Source organism: Protobothrops mucrosquamatus, unplaced genomic scaffold (genome assembly GCF_001527695.2).
Source record: "Protobothrops mucrosquamatus isolate PMUCROS unplaced genomic scaffold, P.Mucros_1.0 scaffold880, whole genome shotgun sequence".
Taxonomy (NCBI): Eukaryota; Metazoa; Chordata; class Lepidosauria; order Squamata; family Viperidae; genus Protobothrops; species Protobothrops mucrosquamatus.
The window spans coordinates 609594-629578 of record NW_015387134.1 but is presented as its reverse complement, the minus strand read 5'-3'; the positions used below and the strand labels follow the sequence as shown (position 1 = coordinate 629578).

Here is a 19985-nt window from a genome sequence, read left to right as displayed (position 1 = left end):
CTTTCATGCCTAAAGAGGGACTAGAACTCACGGTCTCCTGGTGATTGACCTAAAGTCATCCAGCCGGCTTTCATGCCTAAAGAGGGACTAGAACTCACAGTCTCCTGCTTTCTAACCTGATGCTTAAGCACTAGACCAAACTGGCTCTCTACCGTACCATTCCTGAAAGTGAGCATCCAGCAAGAGCTCCTTCCTTCTCGGAGCAATGGATAGGGCCAACCTGGCCCCACAGGTTGCCTTAACCTCCTATCTGTGGTGGATAGGATGCTTCTCACTTTGCACGTGGGCGAAAGATGGCAGGGCCAACTCATGCCCCTTTTGTGTCTCCTTTCAGAAGCCGAACAGACGGAAGAAGAGCTGCAAGAAGAGATTGCCAAGGTAATCCTAAGGTCTGGAGGGGTGGGGCGGGCCTGGAGCAGCTCCCCTCCCCCTTCCTCTCTTTGCCTCCCTGAACCTGGACCCCAAAACTCTTCCCAAATCCCACCCAAAGCCTGGTGGAAAGTAATTTGATCCGTTTGATCTTTGCTTCATGGATGCTTGTCAGTAGCAGCACTGTGAGAATTGAACCTACCAGCTTAAGTGAGAACCAGGCAGGAGAAGACTCAGAGGAGGAGCAGGAGCAGGAGCAGAAGTTCCTACTTCCTTGCAGAGAGCACGGATCGCTTAGCTTCAACAGGGCTACCATAGATAGACAGCTGTGTTGCCCTGGGAAGCCCCAAGCGATGTGGTCATAAAGCCCAAGGAACATTCAGCAGTTCCAAAGATGGACGTAGCTACCTGCCTATGGAGAAAAAGAAAGAAGAGGGACTCAAATCTTATTTTACAAAGGCAGGACAAGAAGCAACGGATGGAAACCAATCAAGGAGAGAACCAACCGAGAACTAAGGAGAAACTTCCTGACGGTGAGAACAATCAACCAGTGGAACGCCTTGCCTTCAGAAGTTGTAGGTGCTCCAACCCTGGAGGCTTTTAAGAAGAGACTGGACAGCCAGTTTTCTGAAAGGGTGCAGGGTCTCCTGCTTGTGTGGAGGGGTTGGACTGGGAGATCTCCAAGGTCCCTTCCAACTCTGTTATTCTGAGAAGCAGGATACTGGAGAGTAAGATCTCAGTTTTAACCCCACTAGATGGGCCAGACCAAGAATTCAACTCTACGGGAAGGCTAAAACTACTTTTATTGAGATTGGCGACAGTAAACAGGATCTTGCAAGTTGGGTTGTTCTGTGCCTGCTCTTCCTTCTAACCTTCCAGTGAATCAGGAAGGGAACTGCTTGGAGCCTCTTCCAAGCATTCTCGCATAGCTCTGGATTTTGAAAATGACCCTCTATCTGGGTAACAGTTCCTGCATATTTCTGCATATTTCTTTCTACCTTCAGCAGAAGTATCTCTCTGCCATGCTGGTATTCATAAATGGAAGGCATTATTGTGCCAACTGACTATAGCAGTCCATCAAACCATAGTTGGCTCATGTTGAGGGTGCTAAACCCAGCATTGAGGAGGCAAGTTCTCTGCACCAAAAATAATCTGGAGAAGAGCTTTGGGCTAGAGCAGGAGTAGGCAACCTTGGCTCTTTTATGACTCGTGGACTTCAACTCCCAGAATTCCTGAGCCAGCATGGCTCAGCTTGGAAACCTCTCCCTTTCCTCTCAGCATGGCTGGCTCAGGAATTCTGGGAGTTGAAGTCCACGAGTCATCAAAGAGCCAAGGTTGCCTACCCCTGGTCTAGGTGTATCTATTGTCTGTCTGTCTGTCTGTCTGTCTGTCTGTCTGTCTGTCTATCTATCTATCTATCTATCTATCTATCTATCTATCTATCTATCTATCTATCATCTAGGTCAGGGCTAGGCAACCTTGACTCTTTTATGACTTGTGGACTTCAACTCCCAGAATTCCTCAGCCAGCATGGCTCAGCTTGGAAACCTCTCCCTTTCCCCTCAGCATGGCTGGCCCAGGAATTCTGGGAGTTGAAGTCCACGAGTCATCAAAGAGCCCAGGTTGCCTACCCCTGCGCTAGAGAGTTCTGCGTGTTTGTTAGAACTCTGTCCCACTTTTTTCCATTGCAGGCAAACGTGATCTGCATGGTCTATGACGTCACAGAGGAGGCCACCATTGACAAGGTAACACCAGGGGCCTCTGAGGTGCCCATCCCCAAGTCCACAATTGTACTGCTTCTCCCTGCTTTGACTTTCCTACGCAAGGACCCATGAATGTTCATGAGTGCTGTATCTCACAATGTTTCTTGGAAGGGCCTCTGCTGCCTTGGATGGGTGTTGATTTCGACTGGAGCTGGGGGAAAAAGTCTTGATGTCATGGTTGGACCTGGGTGTCTTCTCAAGGGCTTATTTCTTAAAAAATCGGGGCATGGAGATTCTCCCTCCCACTTGCTTTTCCCTTCCTTTTCCCCCCCCAGATTCGGACAAAATGGATTCCAATGGTGAACGGTGGCATTGAGCGATGTGCCAGGTATCTAATGTCTTACAGGGTGGGTTGTGCTGCTTTGGTTCTCATAGGTCTGTTAATAAATCTCTTTTGGGGGGTGGCGTAGTGGCACAGTGGCTTAAAGACGCTGGATCTGTCGGCCGGAGACGGTCAGTGCTCCTGCAGTTCGAGCCCATGGCACCACGTGGTGGAGTGAGCTCCTGTCGTTTGCCCTAGCTCAGTCGTGGCACTCAGAGCCCTCTCTGTGGGCACGCGTGCTGTCGCCCCAGCCCCGCCCCCCCCCACGGCCCCCTCCTCACTAGCAGGCCCCCCGGAGGAGAGTCGCCCCCGAGTATGGCCCGCGCGGAGCAGCACAGCCAAGGACATGGCAACCGGGCAGCGGGGACAAGACTCCGCCCTTGTGCCCCGTCGCGCGCAGTTGATGCTGCAGGGCACGGGGGAAAGACATGGCTGCCATGGCGCTGCTGGGCTGCCTGGGTGATCTGCAGCGGGCCGTGGATGCGGTGGGTGGCCCTGCAGGCAGGCATGGGGCAGATCTGGGGCAGGACCGGTTTTGGGGCACTCGGTCTCTAAAAGGTTTGCCATCAGTGCCCTAGCTCCTGCTCAGCTAGCAGTTCAAAAGCATGTAAAACTACAAGTAGATAAATAGGTACCACCCTTCTGGGAAAAGCTAGCAGCGTTCCGTGTGGAGCTGGCGCCAAATCTGTCTGGATGCGAGGCGAGGTTGGTGGAAGAAAGCCTGGATGACCCAGCACCCCAAACGCTGCTAGCCAATTGGTGGAAAGCTAGTTCTCCCCCTTGTGGTGTACCATGGATAGCACGCCTGCCTGAACAAGATAAACTAGCAATCTTAGCTTGCCAGAACTACAAGTAGCCCTTGACGCACGACCGCAGTGGAGCCCCAAATTTCCATTGCTAAGCGAGGCAGTCATTAAAGTGAATTTTGCTCCGTTTTACGACCTTTCTCGCCACCGCCATTAAGGGAATCGCTGCAGTTGTTAAAGTTAGTCACAGGGTTGTTAAATGGATCTGGCTCCCCTCCCCCCATTGACTGCTTGTCAGAAGGTCGCAAAAGGGGGATCGCGTGAACCCGGGACACTGCGACCGTCATAAATGTGAACCAGTTGCCAAGCCTGCAAATGTTGATCACGTGAGCGTGGGGATGCGGCAACGGTCATCGGTTTGAAAAAAAGGTCCTAAGTCACCTTTTTCAGTGCCGCTGTCACTTTGAGCGGTCGCTAAACGAACTGTTGTAAGTCAAAGACTGCCTGTACTGTGTGGTAAAAGGCATTGTAGATCTCCTTGCCATGTGCTTTAAATATATATATATATTCCTCCTCTCCACCTCACCCCTTTTCTGCTTCTTTGAAGCACAGCCTATCTCTGATCCTAAATGGGTCTCTCCAAAATGTTTTGTTCTTTTCAAGGATCCCCATCATCCTCGTGGGAAACAAGTCTGACCTGCACACCGGAAGCTCCATGGAAACCATCCTGCCCATTATGAACCAGTTCTCCGAGATCGAGACCTGTGTGGAGGTGAGGAATTGTGTGAACGTTGGCAGGGACATAGTACAGACCTTTGATTCTGGGGTGAAGGGAAAGTCCTTTAGGACAGGGGTCCCCAACCCACAGCCCACTACCGGGCCTTGAGCCATTCGGAACCGGGCCGTGGAAGGGGCGGGCGAGCGTGCGCACCGCATGCTCCATTTGCGTGAGTGGCAGGCAGGTGCACGTGCCCACTGCGCAATTGGAGCTGCACACGCACACCCGCTTGCCCACCACTTACGTGGAGCCATCCCTCTCCCCCTCCCACACACACACACACCGGGCCACAAAGCCGGAAAGGTTGAGGATCTCTGCTTTACGGGAGTTGAACTAGAACAGTGATGGTGAACCTTTTAGAGACCGAGTGCCCAAACTGCAACCCAAAACCCACTTATGTATCGTCGGGTGCCGGGTGGGTGTGGCCCATTGGCTGGGTGTGGCCCATTGGGTGGGCATGGCTGCAGTGGTAGCGGCAGACTGGGTGGGACTAAAAAGTTGAATCAATTCAAACTTTGCGAGATCTTTTTTTTCCCCCGCAAGAAGTTGAAATTGATTGATTGATTGAACCTTTTTTTTTTTGACATGGCAGCGGAGCCTAAAGCAAAAAGATTTTATAAAACCCAACTGAAGGCCTAGGACTGGGGCGACGGCGCGCGTGCCCACAGAGTGGGCTCTGTGTGCTACCTGTGGCACGCATGCCATAGGTTCGCCACCACGGCACTAGAAACTCCTCCACTGATTTAGTGCCAGCACATATTTTGCATCCAGAAGACCCCAAATTTAGGCCACCAGCCTCTCTATTTTTTTCTCTTCTGATATGCTACGACGCCACATCAAAATTGTTCTTTCAGGGAGAATTGGAAGAAAAGAGGCTGCTTCACTTTTAGTCTTTCCTTTGTGCCTGCTTTCATGGTGGTCCTCAGATTGAGAACTTTGAATGTCATTTCAATACGTCAGTTTTATTTATTGATGAGCACTTCCTGGTCTCTGAATCAGCTTCTCTCTCCCTCTTTGTACGCCAGTGTTCAGCGAAGAATCTGAAAAACATTTCTGAGCTTTTCTACTATGCCCAGAAAGCTGTTCTTCATCCAACTGCCCCTCTCTATGATCCAGAGGAGAAGCAGGTAAACATCTGCATAATAACGTTGCTATTAGTGTAGCAGGCAGGACTGGAATGAGTTAGACAAGCTTACGAGAACTTCTGATAAGTAAATTTCATTAAAGAAAAACTAGAATGCCGTGGCGAAAGAATTCTAATGACTACAGGTAATCTTTGACTTACAACAGTTCATTTAGTGACCAAAGTTACAACAGCGCTGAAAAAAAAGTGGCTTATGACCTTTTCTCACACTTATGACCGTTGCAGCATCCCCATGGTCACGTGATCAAAATTCAGACCGCTTGGCAGCTGACTCACGTTTATGACCGTTGTAGAGTCCCGGAGTCACGTGATCTTCTTTTGCGACCTTCTGACACGCAAAGTCAACGGGGGGAAGCCAGATTCACTTAACGACCGTGTGACTAATTTAACAACTGTAGCGATTCACTTAACAACTGTGGCAAGAAAAGTTGTAAAAAATGGAGCAAAATTCACAACAAATGTCTTGCTTAGCAACAAAAATGGGTTCAGTTGTGGACGTAAGTCGAGGACTACCTTTGTCTTTTGTAAATCTCAGTGGCTGGTTTTAGGTGGTATGGAGGGCTAGCTGCAACGCCATTTGCAGAGCCAGTAAATGTATGATTAAATCTTGGCTTTGTGTGACTCTACACGAGGCGTGGTGGCGCAGTGGTTAGAATGCGGTATTGCAGGCAAAAATCTGCCTACTGCCAGGAGTTCGATCCTGACCGGCTCAAGGCTGACTCAGCCTTCAGTCCTTCCAAGGTCGGTAAAGTGAAGACCCAGATTGTTAGGGGCGAGGTGTTGACTCTAAACCAGAGGTCCCCAACCTTTTGAGCACCAGGGACCAGTTAAGTGGAGACAGGTTTTTCCACGGACCGGAGAGTGCATGGTTTTGTGTGCTGCCTGCATCCCACAGATGGGGCTTTGCTTGTTTGTGCGGCCCGGTTGCTGGCATGCAGCAGCCCGGTACCGGTCCACGGACCTGGGGTTGGGGACCCCTGCTCTAAACTGCTCAGAGAGTGCTGCAAAGCCCTACGGAGCAGTATATAAGTCCAAGTGCTGTTGCTATATACAATTTTGTTACTCTGTGGTACTAAACCAGCCTTCCTTAACCTGGTTGCTGACCAGAACTGTGGACCTGATAGGAAATTCTGGCATTGGAGAAAACCTACGATGGGGAAAGATAGCCTTCAACTCGATGGTTTCCAGATCTAGTGGATTTCATCTAAGTTTCCCAACCAAGTTGACCTTCCAGACGTTTGGTGCCCTTGGAGAAGCACCAGTTTGGAGAAGACTATTCCAGACTCTTAGGCAAAACAGCATCTGTGCATCATGTTCTCCATCTCTCTGTGCCTGTGATGATAGCATTGTGGGAAATGCAAGGTATCAGCAGCTATTTCGTATTCCCTCTCTTTAAAATTCCTTCTCTTTTTTTCACCTCTCTGTTCGTTCAGTTAAGGCCAGCATGNACAGAAGAAAAGAAGAAGTTCATACAGAAGGCTTATCTTGCCTCACCGCCCTGGCGGGTAATATCTTACACCATCTGTGACTTTCAGTTGGCACTTCTTGTAAAAGGTTGTTTCTATAGAATTGGCACACAGGTTAAATGGATTTTAAACATAATTAAGCTCAATCAAGCACAATACAATATTCCCCTTATTGATATAACAAAACATCTTAAAGCATTTTCTTATGACCTTTCTCATCTACCTCAGTACCAAATCTGATGCCCTGACTGGATATGTTGAGATTTGTAACCTAATGGGGGAGCTTCAGTCCTTTTTGCTTTCAATAGGCATTGTCCTTTAACAGCAGTACAGATAGTCCTCAACCTACGACCACAATTGAACCCCAAATTTCTTGCGGCTAAGCAAAACATTTGTTACATGAGTTTAGCCCCATTTTACGAGATTTCTTGCCATGTGGATTAACTGCAGTTGTTAAGTTAGTAACACAATTTGTTAAGTGAATCTGGCTTCCCGTTGATTTTTTGCTTGTCAGAACGTCGCAAAAGCGGATCACAGGACCCCGGGACACTATGCAACCGTCATAAGTACATGCCAGTTGCCAATCATCCAAATTTTGATCACATGATCTTGGGGAATGCTGCAATGGCCACAAGTGTGAACAACGGTCATCCGTTGTAACTTTGAACGATCAGTAAATGGCCTGTTGTAAATTGAGGACTACTTGTATTTCAGATCTGAAAGCAATTTCCAGACATCTCTTTGATTCCTCAGTCGTTGACTTTGAGAGAATTTGGAATATATCCAAGCTGAATATGGAACATCTCAACTTTCCAGCAGCAGCTGAGCTGTTACAGTAGTGGCCAAAATTGTGGAAACTTTTTGGGAAAAGTGTTCAGTAGAAATGCCACCTTTGGTTAAGTTTCCACCCATTTTTCTTCTAATTTCTTTATAACTGTAGCCTTGTTCACTTAATAATACTATTTTACATCGCTTTCTGGGCAACCAGTCAACTCTTTGCACCATGGCTTTAATTTTATGACATTTTACAAGCTCACTAAATGAAAGAACACAAAAAAAACCCCAACCAACTTGATATCAATCACATGACACACTGACAAATGTCCTCCTCTCAGCTTTAATACAGGACACTAATAACTGAATCCTACTGTGATCTGATTGGCTCATTGCCAAAACAAGATGACACCCAATTAATTGGCTCTCTAAACACTCATGCTCATTGGCTACAATCAGATGAAGGAAAGCTACCTGATATCAACCTAAGCAAGTTGTGCTTCCTTTTTCTGGTCATTTGGCTATAATCTTTCGTAGAATACAGTACAGATAATTGAACAAACTACATTGCATTACATTCTCGATTAAATTATCTTTCCATTGATATATAATTTTATGGTACTACTCCAAAAAAAAGTGGTGTTGTTAGCCATCCAACCTCAAAAGTACATTTTTCCCAAAAGCTTTCCACAATTTTGGCCACTACTGTATCTTCTCTCTGAGTCTATAATTTCAGGGGTAGGCAACCTTGGCTCTTTTATGACCCGTGGACTTCAACTCCCAGAATTCCTGAGCCAGCATGGCTCAGCTTGGAAACCTCTCCCTCTCCCCTCAGCGTGGCTGGCTCAGGAATTCTGGGAGTTGAAGTCCACGAGTCATAAAAGAGCCAAGGTTGACTACCCCTGGTCTATATGATGCTTCTATTTGTTCTTTTATGCATAGACCTGTCCCTTTTTGTGACTGACCTCCTTGTTTTTTGGGGGGGAAGTAGAAGTCCTGCTTTGGAAACCCGTTGGCTCCTCAGGCTCTGGAAGATGTAAAAATGGTGGTGTGGAAGAACACAACAGATGGTGTCCAGGACAATGGCCTTACACTCAATGGTAAATACAGCAGTCCACTCTTTTAAGTAGCTGGCCCGGGAAAGGATAGAAAAAAAGATGCTGAGACTCTAGAAAGAGCACGGAGAAGAGCAACAAAGATGTTTAGGGGCCCGGAGGCTAAAACATATGAGGAACGGTTGCAGGAATTGGATATGTCTCGTTGAATGAAAAGAAAGATTAGGGATGACATGATAGCAGTCTTCCAATATTTGAGGGGCTGCCCCAAAGAAGAGAGAGTCAAGCTATTCTCCAAAGCGCCTGAAGGCAGGACAAGAAGCGACGGATGGAAACTAATCAAGGAGAGAAGCAACCTAGAAAATTCCTGGCAGTTAAAATTAATCAGTGGAACAGCTTGCCTCCAGATGTTGTGGGTGCTCCAACCCTGGAGGATTTTAAGAAGAGATTGCCCAATGGTATTGTTCAGACAATTGTCTGGAAGGGTATAGGGTCTCCTGCTTGAGCAGGGGGTTGGACTAGAAGACCTCCAAAGTCCCTTCCAACTCTGTTATTCTGTTGTGTTCTGCTCTGTTCCTCCTCAGAGGTTGAGAAGACTCAAATCTATCCCCTATGGCAGGGGTAGGCAACCTTGGCTCTTTTATGACTCGTGGACTTCAACTCCCAGAATTCCTGAGCCAACATGGCTCAGCTTGGAAACCTCTCCCTTTCCCTTCAGCATGGCTGGCTCAGGAATTCTGGGAGTTGAAGTCCACGAGTCATAAAAGAGCCCAGGTTGCCTACCCCTGACCTATGGGGTATCTTTGTTGTAGCTGCCTGTTCTGAACAATACCCTTGTCTCTCCCCAGGCTTCCTTTTCCTCAACACCCTCTTCATCCAGAGAGGGCGTCACGAGACTACATGGACCATCCTCCGCCGCTTTGGCTATGACGATGCCCTGGAGCTGACTGATGACTATCTCTGCCCAGTGTGAGTCAGCTTGAATCCTCGACTTACAACTTAAGAAACTTAATGTCTGTGGCAAAAAAAAAAGAATGTCCTAAAATCAGGCATGGCTCCCTTAACAACTGGCAGTGGAAATTCTGGTCCCAGTTATAGTCATACCGTGTTTCTCCGAGAGTAAGGCTTACACCAGGGGTAGGCAACCTTGGCTCTTTTATGACTCGTGGACTTCAACTCCCAGAATTCCTGAGCCAGCCATGGCTCCACGAGTCATAAAAGAGCCAAGGTTCCCTACCCCGGTCTACACCAACAATAAGCCCTAGCTTGATTTTTGGGGGTGGGCTTAATATAAGCCCTACCCCAAAAATAAGTCCTAGTTTTGGGACGAGGCGCATGTCTAAAAATCAAGCTAGGGTGGGGGTGTGGAGCTGCCCCACCTGCCCCGCACCCACTTACCTGGCAGCCAGGCATCTCCTTGCCGGCCCACTCCTCCTTCTGACGCCTCTTCTGCAGCCAGGCCTGCATTTCTCAGTCATGGCTTTCCGGAAGGCCTCTGCACCCAAGAACCGAGCTATGGATTCAATCGGTACCTTGGTCCTGCAAGGCCGCAACAGATGAGCACCAAGCTATGGATTGAATCATGAGACTACATGGACTACATGGGCTCAGCTGCTTAGACTTAGGCCTTCTGGAAAGGCCTGACTGCAAAATGCAGGCCCGAATGCAGCTGCAGAACTTCGGTCCCAGAAAAAGTGGACCAGTTGGATGGGGCTGTTGGTGCCAGAGATGAGGTAAGGCCTATCCTGAAAATAAAACCTGGTGCCTCTTTTGGAGGCAAAAAAAAAAAAAGACCGGTCTTATTGTCGGGGAAACAGTAAGTCAAGGACTACCTGTATGCCCTCTGTGTTTTCTCTCCTTGAGCACTGATTCCAGGATAGGTAATCCTCAACTTACGACCACAACTGAGCTCCAGATTTCTGGGTCTAAAAAAAGGCAGTTGTTCAGTGATGTTTGCCCCATTTTACGACCTTTCCTGCTTCAGTTGCTAAATGAATCACTGCTGTTGAAAAGTTGACAATGCGGTTGTTAAGTGAATCTGACTTCCCCGCTGACTTTGCTTGTAAGGAAGGCTCACCACAGATGGGACCCCAGGGTGCTGTAACCGTCATAAACACGAGTCGGTTGCAAAGCATCTGAATTTTGATGACGTGACCGGGGGGGGGGGGGATGGGGATGCTGCAACAGCCATAAGTATGAGAAACAGTCTGTCACAAGTCACTTTTTCAGTGCCGTTGTAACTTTGAACAGTCACTAAATGAATTGTTGTAAGTCAAGGATTACCTGGGCATTGCATTGCGCCCAGTTTGCAGCATCTCAGGTGGTTTGTAGTAGTTGGAAAAATTGTCGGGACTGCAGGATCTGCTTCAAATTCTGCTCTTGTTTCGTTCAGGATCCGGGTACCCCAGGACTGTTCCACAGAGCTCAACCACTTTGGTTACCAGTTCCTGCAACGGATGTTTGAGAAACATGACAAGGTAAGTGGTGGAGACGCCAAAACAGAGTGTCTCCATGGTGGATAACTCTTTACTTCTCTGTTGGTGATGGCAAGCAGCACTGATTCATAGGACAATTGGCAGGAGAAGAAGGCCCATTTGTGGCCATTTCTATCTCCAGCCCTTCTCCAGCATTTGACTAAAGGCAGAAAAAGCCTTCACGCAGCTTTGGATCAGGCTACTCTGCCCAAAACATGCCAAGATGCTAAGGGCAAGGGCACCGCACCCTGATCACTTTGCAGCTGAACTTGTCGAAGGAGCAGAGGGCTTTTCGGGATGCTGTAGGCATGGTGGGCTTGCCGGCCTGTAGCAAGGGAGAGCTGCCGCTCAGGGGCTGTTTTCTTTCCTCTGGCCTGTAGGACCGTGATGGCGCCCTCTCGCCCGGCGAGCTGCAGAACTTCTTTGGTGTGTTCCCCTATATCCCCTGGGGATCTGAGCTCTACCACACGGTATGCACCACAGATAAAGGCCTGCTTTCCCTGCATGGATTCCTCTGCCAGTGGACGTAAGCGCAGCCTCTCTCTGCCCCCCTGTCAGACCACTTGTCCTCCCCTCCACGGGTGGCCTGTAACAGGTGCGCTTCTCTCTCTCTCTCTCTCTGTGCTTGGATTTCCCCCCAGGCTGGTTGCCTACCTGGACGTCCATCGCTGCTTAGAACACTTGGGCTACCTGGGGTACCCCATCTTCTCTCAGCAGGACTCCCAGATTTACGCCATCACAGGTAAATGGGCTGCTGAGCTGATTTCTAAGTTCAAGTACTCTGCAGCTAGTCCTCAACGTAGAGGTCGTCCTCGGCTTACCACCATTCATTACGTGACCATTCAAAGTTACAATTTATGTTTGTTTTTTTCACACTTACGACCGTTGCAGCCTCTCCCTGGTCACGAGATCGAAATTCAGATGCTTAGCCACCGGCTCACATTTATGACAATTGCAGCGTCCTGTGATTCCCGTTTTGCAACCTTCTGAGAAGCGAAATCAGTGGGGAAGCCAAGTTCATTTAGCAACCATTTTACTAGCTTAAAATGGGGCAAAATTCACTTAATTGTCTCACTTAGCGACAGAAATGTTGCGTTCGGTTGCGATCATAAGTCAGGTACTACGTGTACAACCATTTGTTTAGTGACCGCTCGGAGTTAACTGCACTGAAAAAGGTGACTTAACAACCGGTCCTTGCATTTAGCAACCGTCGCAGCGTCCCCACAATCACATGACCAAAATTGGGACACTTGGCAACTCACATTATTTATGACGGTTGCAGCGTCCCAGGGTCACACGATCCCCGTTTGCAACTTCCCCAGCCGGCTTCCAACAGGCAGAGTCAAGGGGGGGGGAGCCGGATTTGTTTAACAACCATGTGGTTCACCTAACAACTGCAGTGATTTCGCTTAACAACCCAGACGGCAAAAATGGTCATCAAGGCAGGCGCGACTCACTTCACCACCTAGCTTAGCAGTAAGAAATTCTTGACCCAGTAAGTCAAGGTGTCAGGATAATGATTTAACAGCTAAACAGCTTATGTAATGTAAGGTGGATGATGCACGAATAGGGATGACTCAGCGGGATCTGTGTCTGTGCCTTTAAGAGTCTTGAGTATAAAAGGGAAGTTTTTTGCTGGAGTCTTTCTCTCTCCATTTGACTGCTGTAATTGCTGTGTATTGGAGTTTGCTGTTTCACCACGTGTATGTATCTTGTTTTTAGGGTATATTTGTAGATACAGTGTAATATAAACCACCATTTAATACAGACTATTGTTTACTGTATTTACTCCTGGGTTACCTCAGCGCAATAAAACTGTGCATGCTCTGACACAACGACTATCTCTATAGCATGGGAACTAGAGACTCGGCTACCGCCAGACCTGTCCAAAGCCTACAGAATGAATCCGCTGCCTGGAATTCAACTCACTTCAAAGGCAGGAAATTGGGGAGGCAAGAAGGAAAGGCTTCTCCCTTCATTATCCTTTCTCATCCACCTCTCCATTTTGTTCTAGTCACCCGGGAAAAAAAGGTGGACTTGGAGAAAGGCCAGACCCACCGGAATGTCTTCCTCTGCAAAGTGATCGGGTCCCGAGGGGCCGGCAAGTCGGCTTTCCTGCAAGCCTTTCTAGGCAAGGATGTGGGGGTAAGTCCTGGCGGAGAACAGTGCCCGCTATTTAAGTCTTCCATTCAGATCAAAACAAATTACACCTCTCAGTTCGGACCAGTATAGAATCAGGGTGAGCTTTGACGGTTGATTCCAAGAGGCCTTCTACGTCAGTGTTTCTCAACCTCGGCGATTTTTAAGATGTGTGGAGCTCCAACTCCCAGAATTCCCCAGCCAGTAATGGTGGCTGAGGAACTCTGGGAGTTGAAGTCCACATCTCTTAAATGTTGCCGAGGTTGAGAAACATTGCCCTAGACCGGGGGTCTTCAAACTTGGCCCTTTTATGACTTGTGGACTTCAACTCCCAGAATTGGGACTGGCTGAGGAATTCTGGGAGTTGAAGTCCACAAGTCATAAAAGGGCCAAGTTTGAAGACCCCCGCCCTAGACTCCCAGCAAGCTATTTCAGGTGGGTGATATACCACATTCCTGCCCCCTGCTCGTCAGATGGCAGGTGGACCTGAACTTGGTTCATCCCAGTCCTAGCCCATTGCCATGTCCCCATGCTGGCTTTTTCCACATGCCAATCCTTGAAATTTGAGGGGCAGTGATTTCTTACGATGTCTTAATTGAGGCCCACTTTGTTTTCAAGGCCCAAATCATTCTAGGCTTCCAGAATGCAGCTTATTCCCTCTTTTAATTGTGTTTTTTTTGGGGGGGGGGGTCTGGACTACTAAAACTAAAAGCCCAAGAATTCTCGGTTTTCAGGATTGTTGAAATGGCATGCCCAAGTATCTAGACCGTATCAGGTTGGAAGAGATACACAATCATCAATATCCTTCCTTTCCCTCTTTCTTTCTTTCTTTCTTTCTTTCTTTCTTTCTTTCTTTCTTTCTTTCTTTCTTTCTTTTTTTCTTTCTTTCTTTCTTTCTTTCTTTCTCTCTTCCCTCCCTCCCTCTTTCGTTCCTTCCTTCCTTCCTTCCTTCACTCCCTCCCCACCTTCCTTCCTTTCTTTTCCTTCCCTCTTTCCCTCCTTCCTTCCTTCCCTCCCTCCTTCCTTCCTTCCTTCTCTTCCTCCCTCCGTCCCTCCCTCCACATCAAAATTAATCTTCCTTCTTTCTTTTACATCAAAATCAATCTTTCTTCCTTCCTCATCAAAACCATCCTTCCTCCCTGTTTCAGATCCAGAGCGAATCCGAGGAAAACAGATCGCCCTATTCAATTAATACGGTGCTGGTCAATGGACAGGAAAAGCATTTAATTGTAAGTGCAATCTATTAATTCATTTAAAAAAAAAATCCCCGATGCATACAATGAGTGAACCGTTGTTTAGTCAGAAAGTATACGGATGGTTTTTAGAAAAGATATGAATCTCCTCTGTGTTATCTCTGCAGCTACAGGAGATTGAGGCGGACGCAGAATTTGCGAAGACCTCTGACACAGCTTGTGATGTTGCCTGCTTCTTGTACGACGTGGCAGACCACAAGTCTTTTAATTACTGTGCTAATATTTATAAGGTAAGTTTTTCTGCCTGGTTTCAGAAGCAGTAGGTCTCCAAAGCCCGATGGCTGAAATTTAATTCATTTTAAGTTTTCTTGCCCCTTTTAAATTTTCTATACAGGTAGTTCTCGACTTACAACAGTTTGTTTAGTGACCATTCAAAGTTACAATGGCACTGAAGAAAGTGGCTCATGACCATTTCTCACACTTACGACCGTTGCAGCATCCCCACGGTCATGTGATCAACATTCGGCCGCTGGGCAACTAACTCGTATTTATGGCGGTTGCAGCGTCCTGACATCACGTCGTTCCCCTTTTGCGACCTCCTGACAAGCAAAGTCAGTGGAGGAAGCCAGATTCATTTAACAGCCGGGTTGCTAATTTAAGAACTGCAGTGATTCACTTAACAAGGGTGGCAAGAAAGGTCGTAAAATGGGGCAAGACTCACTTAACAAATTTCTCGCTGAGCAACATAAATTTTGGGCTTGCTCAGTTGTGATCGTATGTTGAGGACTACCTGTATTGTTTTTATGCTTCTAGGGTTTTTTTATTATACACCACTCAGTCCTTCTCTGAAGATGATTGGGGTTCTTAAATATGATAGATTTAGATGACAGACAGACAGACATTATATATATAATGGAATAGCTATTTCGACTGGCATAGCTATTTCGAATTAATTAGCTCTCATCAGCCAGATATACCCTTCTGAGATTCGAACCTAGGCTGGCGGGGGGGAGGAAGGAAGGAAGGAAGGAAGGAAGGAAGGAAGGAAGGAAGGAAGGAAGGAAGGAAGGAAGGAAGGAAGGAAGGAAGGAAGGAAAGATGATAGATATATGATAGGATGGATGGACGGACAGACAGATATAAAATAGAGAAAGAAAAGGAAAGTCAGACAGACAGACAGATATAGATTTGAGAGAGAGAGAGAGAGAGATTATTTATTTATTTATTTATTTATTTATTTATTTATTGAACTTATATGCCGCCCTTCTCCCAACAGGACTCAGGGCGGCTTACAGCATATTAAAACGATACAAACACTATCCCCAATAAAAACCAATTTAAAAACAAATATTTACCGCTGTGTTACCATTAAAATTCTAATTAAAATTGTCCCTATTTAAAATTCTCCCTAGGCCAGACCCGCTTGTTGAAAAAGCCATGTCTTGAGGGCGTGGCGAAAAGATAGGAGATCCGGAATCGTCCGGATCTCGGGGGGTAGTTCGTTCCAGAGGGTGGGGGCACCCACAGAGAAGGCCCTCCCCCTGGGGGTCGCCAGCCGACACTGCTTGGCCGACAGCACCCTGAGGAGGCCCGCTCTGTGGGAGCGTACTGGTCTGTGAGAGAGAATCTGTGGCAGAAGGCGGTCTCGGAGATATCCAGGTCCGATGCCATGGAGCGCTTTAAAGGTGGTAACTAACACCTTAAAGCGCACCCGGAAGGCCACTGGTAACCAGTGCAGCTCGCGCAGCAGCGGTGTTACGTGGGAGCGACGAGTCCCTCCCAACACCGCCCGCGTGGCCGCATTCTGGACCAGTTGAAGCCTCCGGATGTTCCTCACAGGGAGCCCCATGTATAGAGCATTACAGTAGTCCAGGCGGGAGGTGACGAGAGCATGAGTGACTGCGCAGAGCGTCCCGGTCCAAAAAAGGACGCAACTGGTAAATCAGGCGAACCTGATAAAACGCCCCCCTGGTCACGGCCGGCAAATGGTCTTCCAGTGTCAGCCGTGGATCCAGGAGGACTCCCAAGTTGCGGGCCCTCTCTGAGGGGGCCAAGATTTCGCCCCCTATAGTCAGCGATGGAGTCAGCTGACTATGCCGAGGCGCCGGCAGCCACAGCCACTCGGTCTTGGAAGGGTTGAGTCTGAGTCTGTTCCTCCCCATCCAGACCCGTACGGCCTCCAGGCAACGGGCCATCACGTCAAGGGCATCGTTGGGGTGACCTGGGGTGGAGATGTACAACTGAGTATCATCAGCGTACTGATGGATTATAGATGATAGAGAAGGAAAGAGATGATAGATATATGATAGGATGGATGGATGGATGGATGGATGGATGGATGGATGGATGGATGGATGGATGGATGGATCTTTGAAAGTACATCCCTTTTCTCTTTCCTCACCTCTCCTCTCCACCCATCCATGAGCTTTCTTACTGCTACCTGCAACTTTAATTTGAAAAAGAAAATATTAAACAAGAGTTTCCATGTAGAGAAGATACTGTAAAGCAAAGAGAAATGTTTTACGAAAGCTAGTTATTGTCTGAGGCTTGTTCCTAATTGAATTCCACAATCTTTGAATCCTCTTTGGCTGTTTTCACTGCTGTGTTTAGTGGCACTTTGTAGTTTGACTTTTGAAAGCAACTCTTACACGATCCTGACTCCCTTGTCTTAACAATTTCTAGCCCTATTACTCTTTTTTTTAGTTAACATTCCTTGGATGCCTCCCTTTAATTTCTTTTAATCCTCCCGGTCTAGCCTCTCCATCTCTAGTTAATCTCAGTGTTGTGATTTGCTTTGTGCTGATTGATGATCCTAATCAAGATGGAGGATGGTATTTAAAAGATTGCTTAATAAATAAACATCAGAAAAAATGGAAACCCCGTTTGACTTCAGCAGCCCCTCCTGGAGAAGTTCTTCAAAACTCTTTGCGAAAAGTTTGCCTCCCTCTCCTATAACGAACCCAACTAACAATGGACAATCCTGAATAACTGTATAAATAATAATAATAATGATAAAGTTGGAAGTGACATCGGAGGTCATCTAGTCCAACCCCTGCTCAGGCAGGAAACCCTATACCATTTCGGACAAATGGCTGTCCAGTTTCTTGTTAAAATCCTCCAGTGTTGGAGCATTCACCGCTTCTGGAGGCAGGTTGTTCCACTGGTTAATTGTTCTCACTGTCAGGAAGTTTCTCCTTAGCTCCAGGTTGCTTCTCTCCTTGGTTAGTTTCCATCCGTTGCTTCTTGTCCTGCCTTCAGGCACTTTGGGGAATAGCTTGACTCCCTCTTCTTTGGGGCAGCCCCTGAGATACTGGAAGACTGCTATCATGTCCCCCCTCGTCCTTCTCTTCATTAAACTAGACATACCCAATTCCAGCAACCGTTCCTTATATGTTTTAGCCTCCAGTCCCCTAATCATCTTTGTTGCTCTTCTCTGTACTCTTTCTAGAGTCTCAACATCTTTTTTACATCGTGGTGACCAAAACTGGATGCAGGATTCCAAGGGTGGCCTTACCAAGGCCTTGTAAAGTGGTATTAATACTTCACGTGATCTTGATTCTATCCCTCTGTTAATGCAGCCCAGCACTGTGTTGGCTTTTTTGGCAGCTGCAGCACACTGCTGGCACCCTCCCCTCAGTGGGACTGTGGGATCCCACATCAAACTGTAGATCACATCGTAACCAGTTGTAAACTCAGGGCATATACAGATAAGTCCTCAACTTACAAAAATTCATTTAGTGACAGTTCGAAGTTACAATGGCATTGAAAAAAAGTGACTTAGCACCATTTTTCACACTTACGACTGTTGCACCCTCCCCACGGTTATGTGATTTACATTGAGATGTTTGGCAACCGGTTCACATGTATGACGGTCACAGCCTCCCGGGGTCCTGTGGTCATTTTAGCGATCTTGGGGCAAGCAAAGTCAATGGGGAGTTCACCACCAGGTGACCAATTTAACAAGGGCAGTGATTTCACTGAACACATGTGGCAAGAAAAGTGGTAAACTGGGGCAGAAACTCACTGAGCAAATTTCTCACATAGCAACATCTGTTCTGGGCTCAACTGTGGTCGTGTAAGTCGAGGACTCCTATGCCAGTCCTGTATCTGATTTTTTTTCCCCACATAAACGATGCTGCATTTCCAGGGTTAGCTTGCCTAGGCATGAGTATCTGAATACAGATCTCCTTAACATTATTTTTTTCTCTCTGTTTTTAATCTAGGGGAAATGTTAATTATATATTGCAAACCCATGTCTGATAGGCCACGCCATAAATAACACACACACCCCTGTTATTCCTTGCCCTTTGCAGCAACACTACATGGACAGCCAGATTCCTTGTCTCTTTGTGGGCTCCAAAACTGACTTGCCGGAAACGTCCCCTCCGCACGGCCCCTCCCCAGCCGAGTTCTGCTACAAACATCGCTTGCCGCCCCCGTTTTGCTTCTCCTGCATCAGCCAGGAACTTCTCAGCACCACAGTCTACAGCAAACTAGCCACGGCCGCCACGTTTCCGTAAGTGTTTCTTCCTTTGTTCCGAACACAGAGACACGGTTACGATCAGAGGATCTGTGCAAATAGCAATAGCACTTAGACTTATATACCGCTTCACAGTGCTTTACGGCCCTCTCTAAGCGGTTTACAGAGTCAGCCTCTTGTCCCCCCAACAATCTGGGTCCTCATTTTACCGACCTCGGAAGGATGGAAGGCTGAGTCAACCATGAGCCAGTCAGGATAGGAAGGAAGGAAGGAAGGAAGGAAGGAAGGAAGGAAGGAAGGAAGGGCAATAGCACTTAGACTTATATATCGCTTCACAGTGCTTTACAGCCCTCTCTAAGCAGTTTACAGAATCAGCATATTGCCTCCCAACAATCCGGGTCCTCATTTTACCGACCTCGGAAGGATGGAAGGCTGAGTCAACCATGAGCCAGTCAGAATCGGAAGGAAGGAAGGAGGGAGGGAGGGAGGGAGGAATAGCAATAACAATAGCCATAGCAATAGCACTTAAACTTATATACCGCTTCACAGCCCTCTCTAAGCAGTTTACAGAATCAGCATATTGCCCTCCCAACAATCTGGGTCCTCATTTTACCGACCATGGAAGGCTGAGTCAACCATGAGCCAGTCAGAATCGGAAGGAAGGAAGGAAGGAAGGAAGGAAGGAGGGAGGGAGGGAGGGAGGGAGGAATAGCAATAACAATAGCCATAGCAATAGCACTTAGACTTATATACCGCTTCACCGTGCTTCACAGCCCTCTCTAAGCGGTTTGCAGAAGTCAGCATTTTGCCCCCAACAATCTGGGTCCTCATTTTACCGACCTCGGAAGGACGGAAGACTGAATCAAGCTTTTTCGAACATGTTTTATTTATTAGTTTATCATATAAAATACAAAAATACAGAAGAAAATAGTAGGAAAATAAGGGAGGAAAAAGGGAAAGGAAAAGTGTGGGAGAAGGAGAAAAAAAAAGAAAGAAAAGGCACAGCCCTTTTGCGTTTGTGTGTCTGTGTGTGTGTGTTTTGGGGTGGAGAATCCATTATTTATATTCCATTCAAACCAACAACAGCGCTAAGAGCAGGTTGATCTCAGTCCTTGTATTCAGAGCTTGCTCTCCTTCTGTTCCAGTTTTTAATCATTTCTGATACATCCTGGAGAGGAGACAGAGGGGGGGGGAAGGGGGTCCGTGTGTTAAAAGAGGAATTTATAGTGAAGGAGAAAAGGGGGAGTGGGTGATTGATAGCAGCCATTCCTTCAGAAGGATC

At 47.4% G+C, this 19985-nt stretch overlaps 1 protein-coding gene across 2 annotated transcripts in view; it reads left to right on the top strand.

Annotated features, from left to right (window-relative positions):
- Positions 1-19985, top strand: part of RHOT2 (ras homolog family member T2) — a 31517-nt gene that overhangs the window by 7743 nt on the left and 3789 nt on the right. The window contains exons 4-17 of one of the 2 annotated variants that reach the window (XM_029284736.1): positions 335-378; positions 2061-2114; positions 2408-2460; positions 3864-3972; positions 5004-5105; positions 8354-8462; positions 9266-9386; positions 10810-10894; positions 11272-11417; positions 11533-11633; positions 12906-13056; positions 14205-14259; positions 14391-14513; positions 18537-18739. In XM_029284736.1, the coding sequence (XP_029140569.1) occupies positions 335-378; positions 2061-2114; positions 2408-2460; positions 3864-3972; positions 5004-5105; positions 8354-8462; positions 9266-9386; positions 10810-10894; positions 11272-11417; positions 11533-11633; positions 12906-13056; positions 14205-14259; positions 14391-14513; positions 18537-18739 (1456 nt within the window). The remainder of the gene's footprint in view (positions 1-334; positions 379-2060; positions 2115-2407; positions 2461-3863; positions 3973-5003; positions 5106-8353; positions 8463-9265; positions 9387-10809; positions 10895-11271; positions 11418-11532; positions 11634-12905; positions 13057-14204; positions 14260-14390; positions 14514-18536; positions 18740-19985) is intronic. The other variant, XM_029284737.1, reaches the window with a different exon arrangement.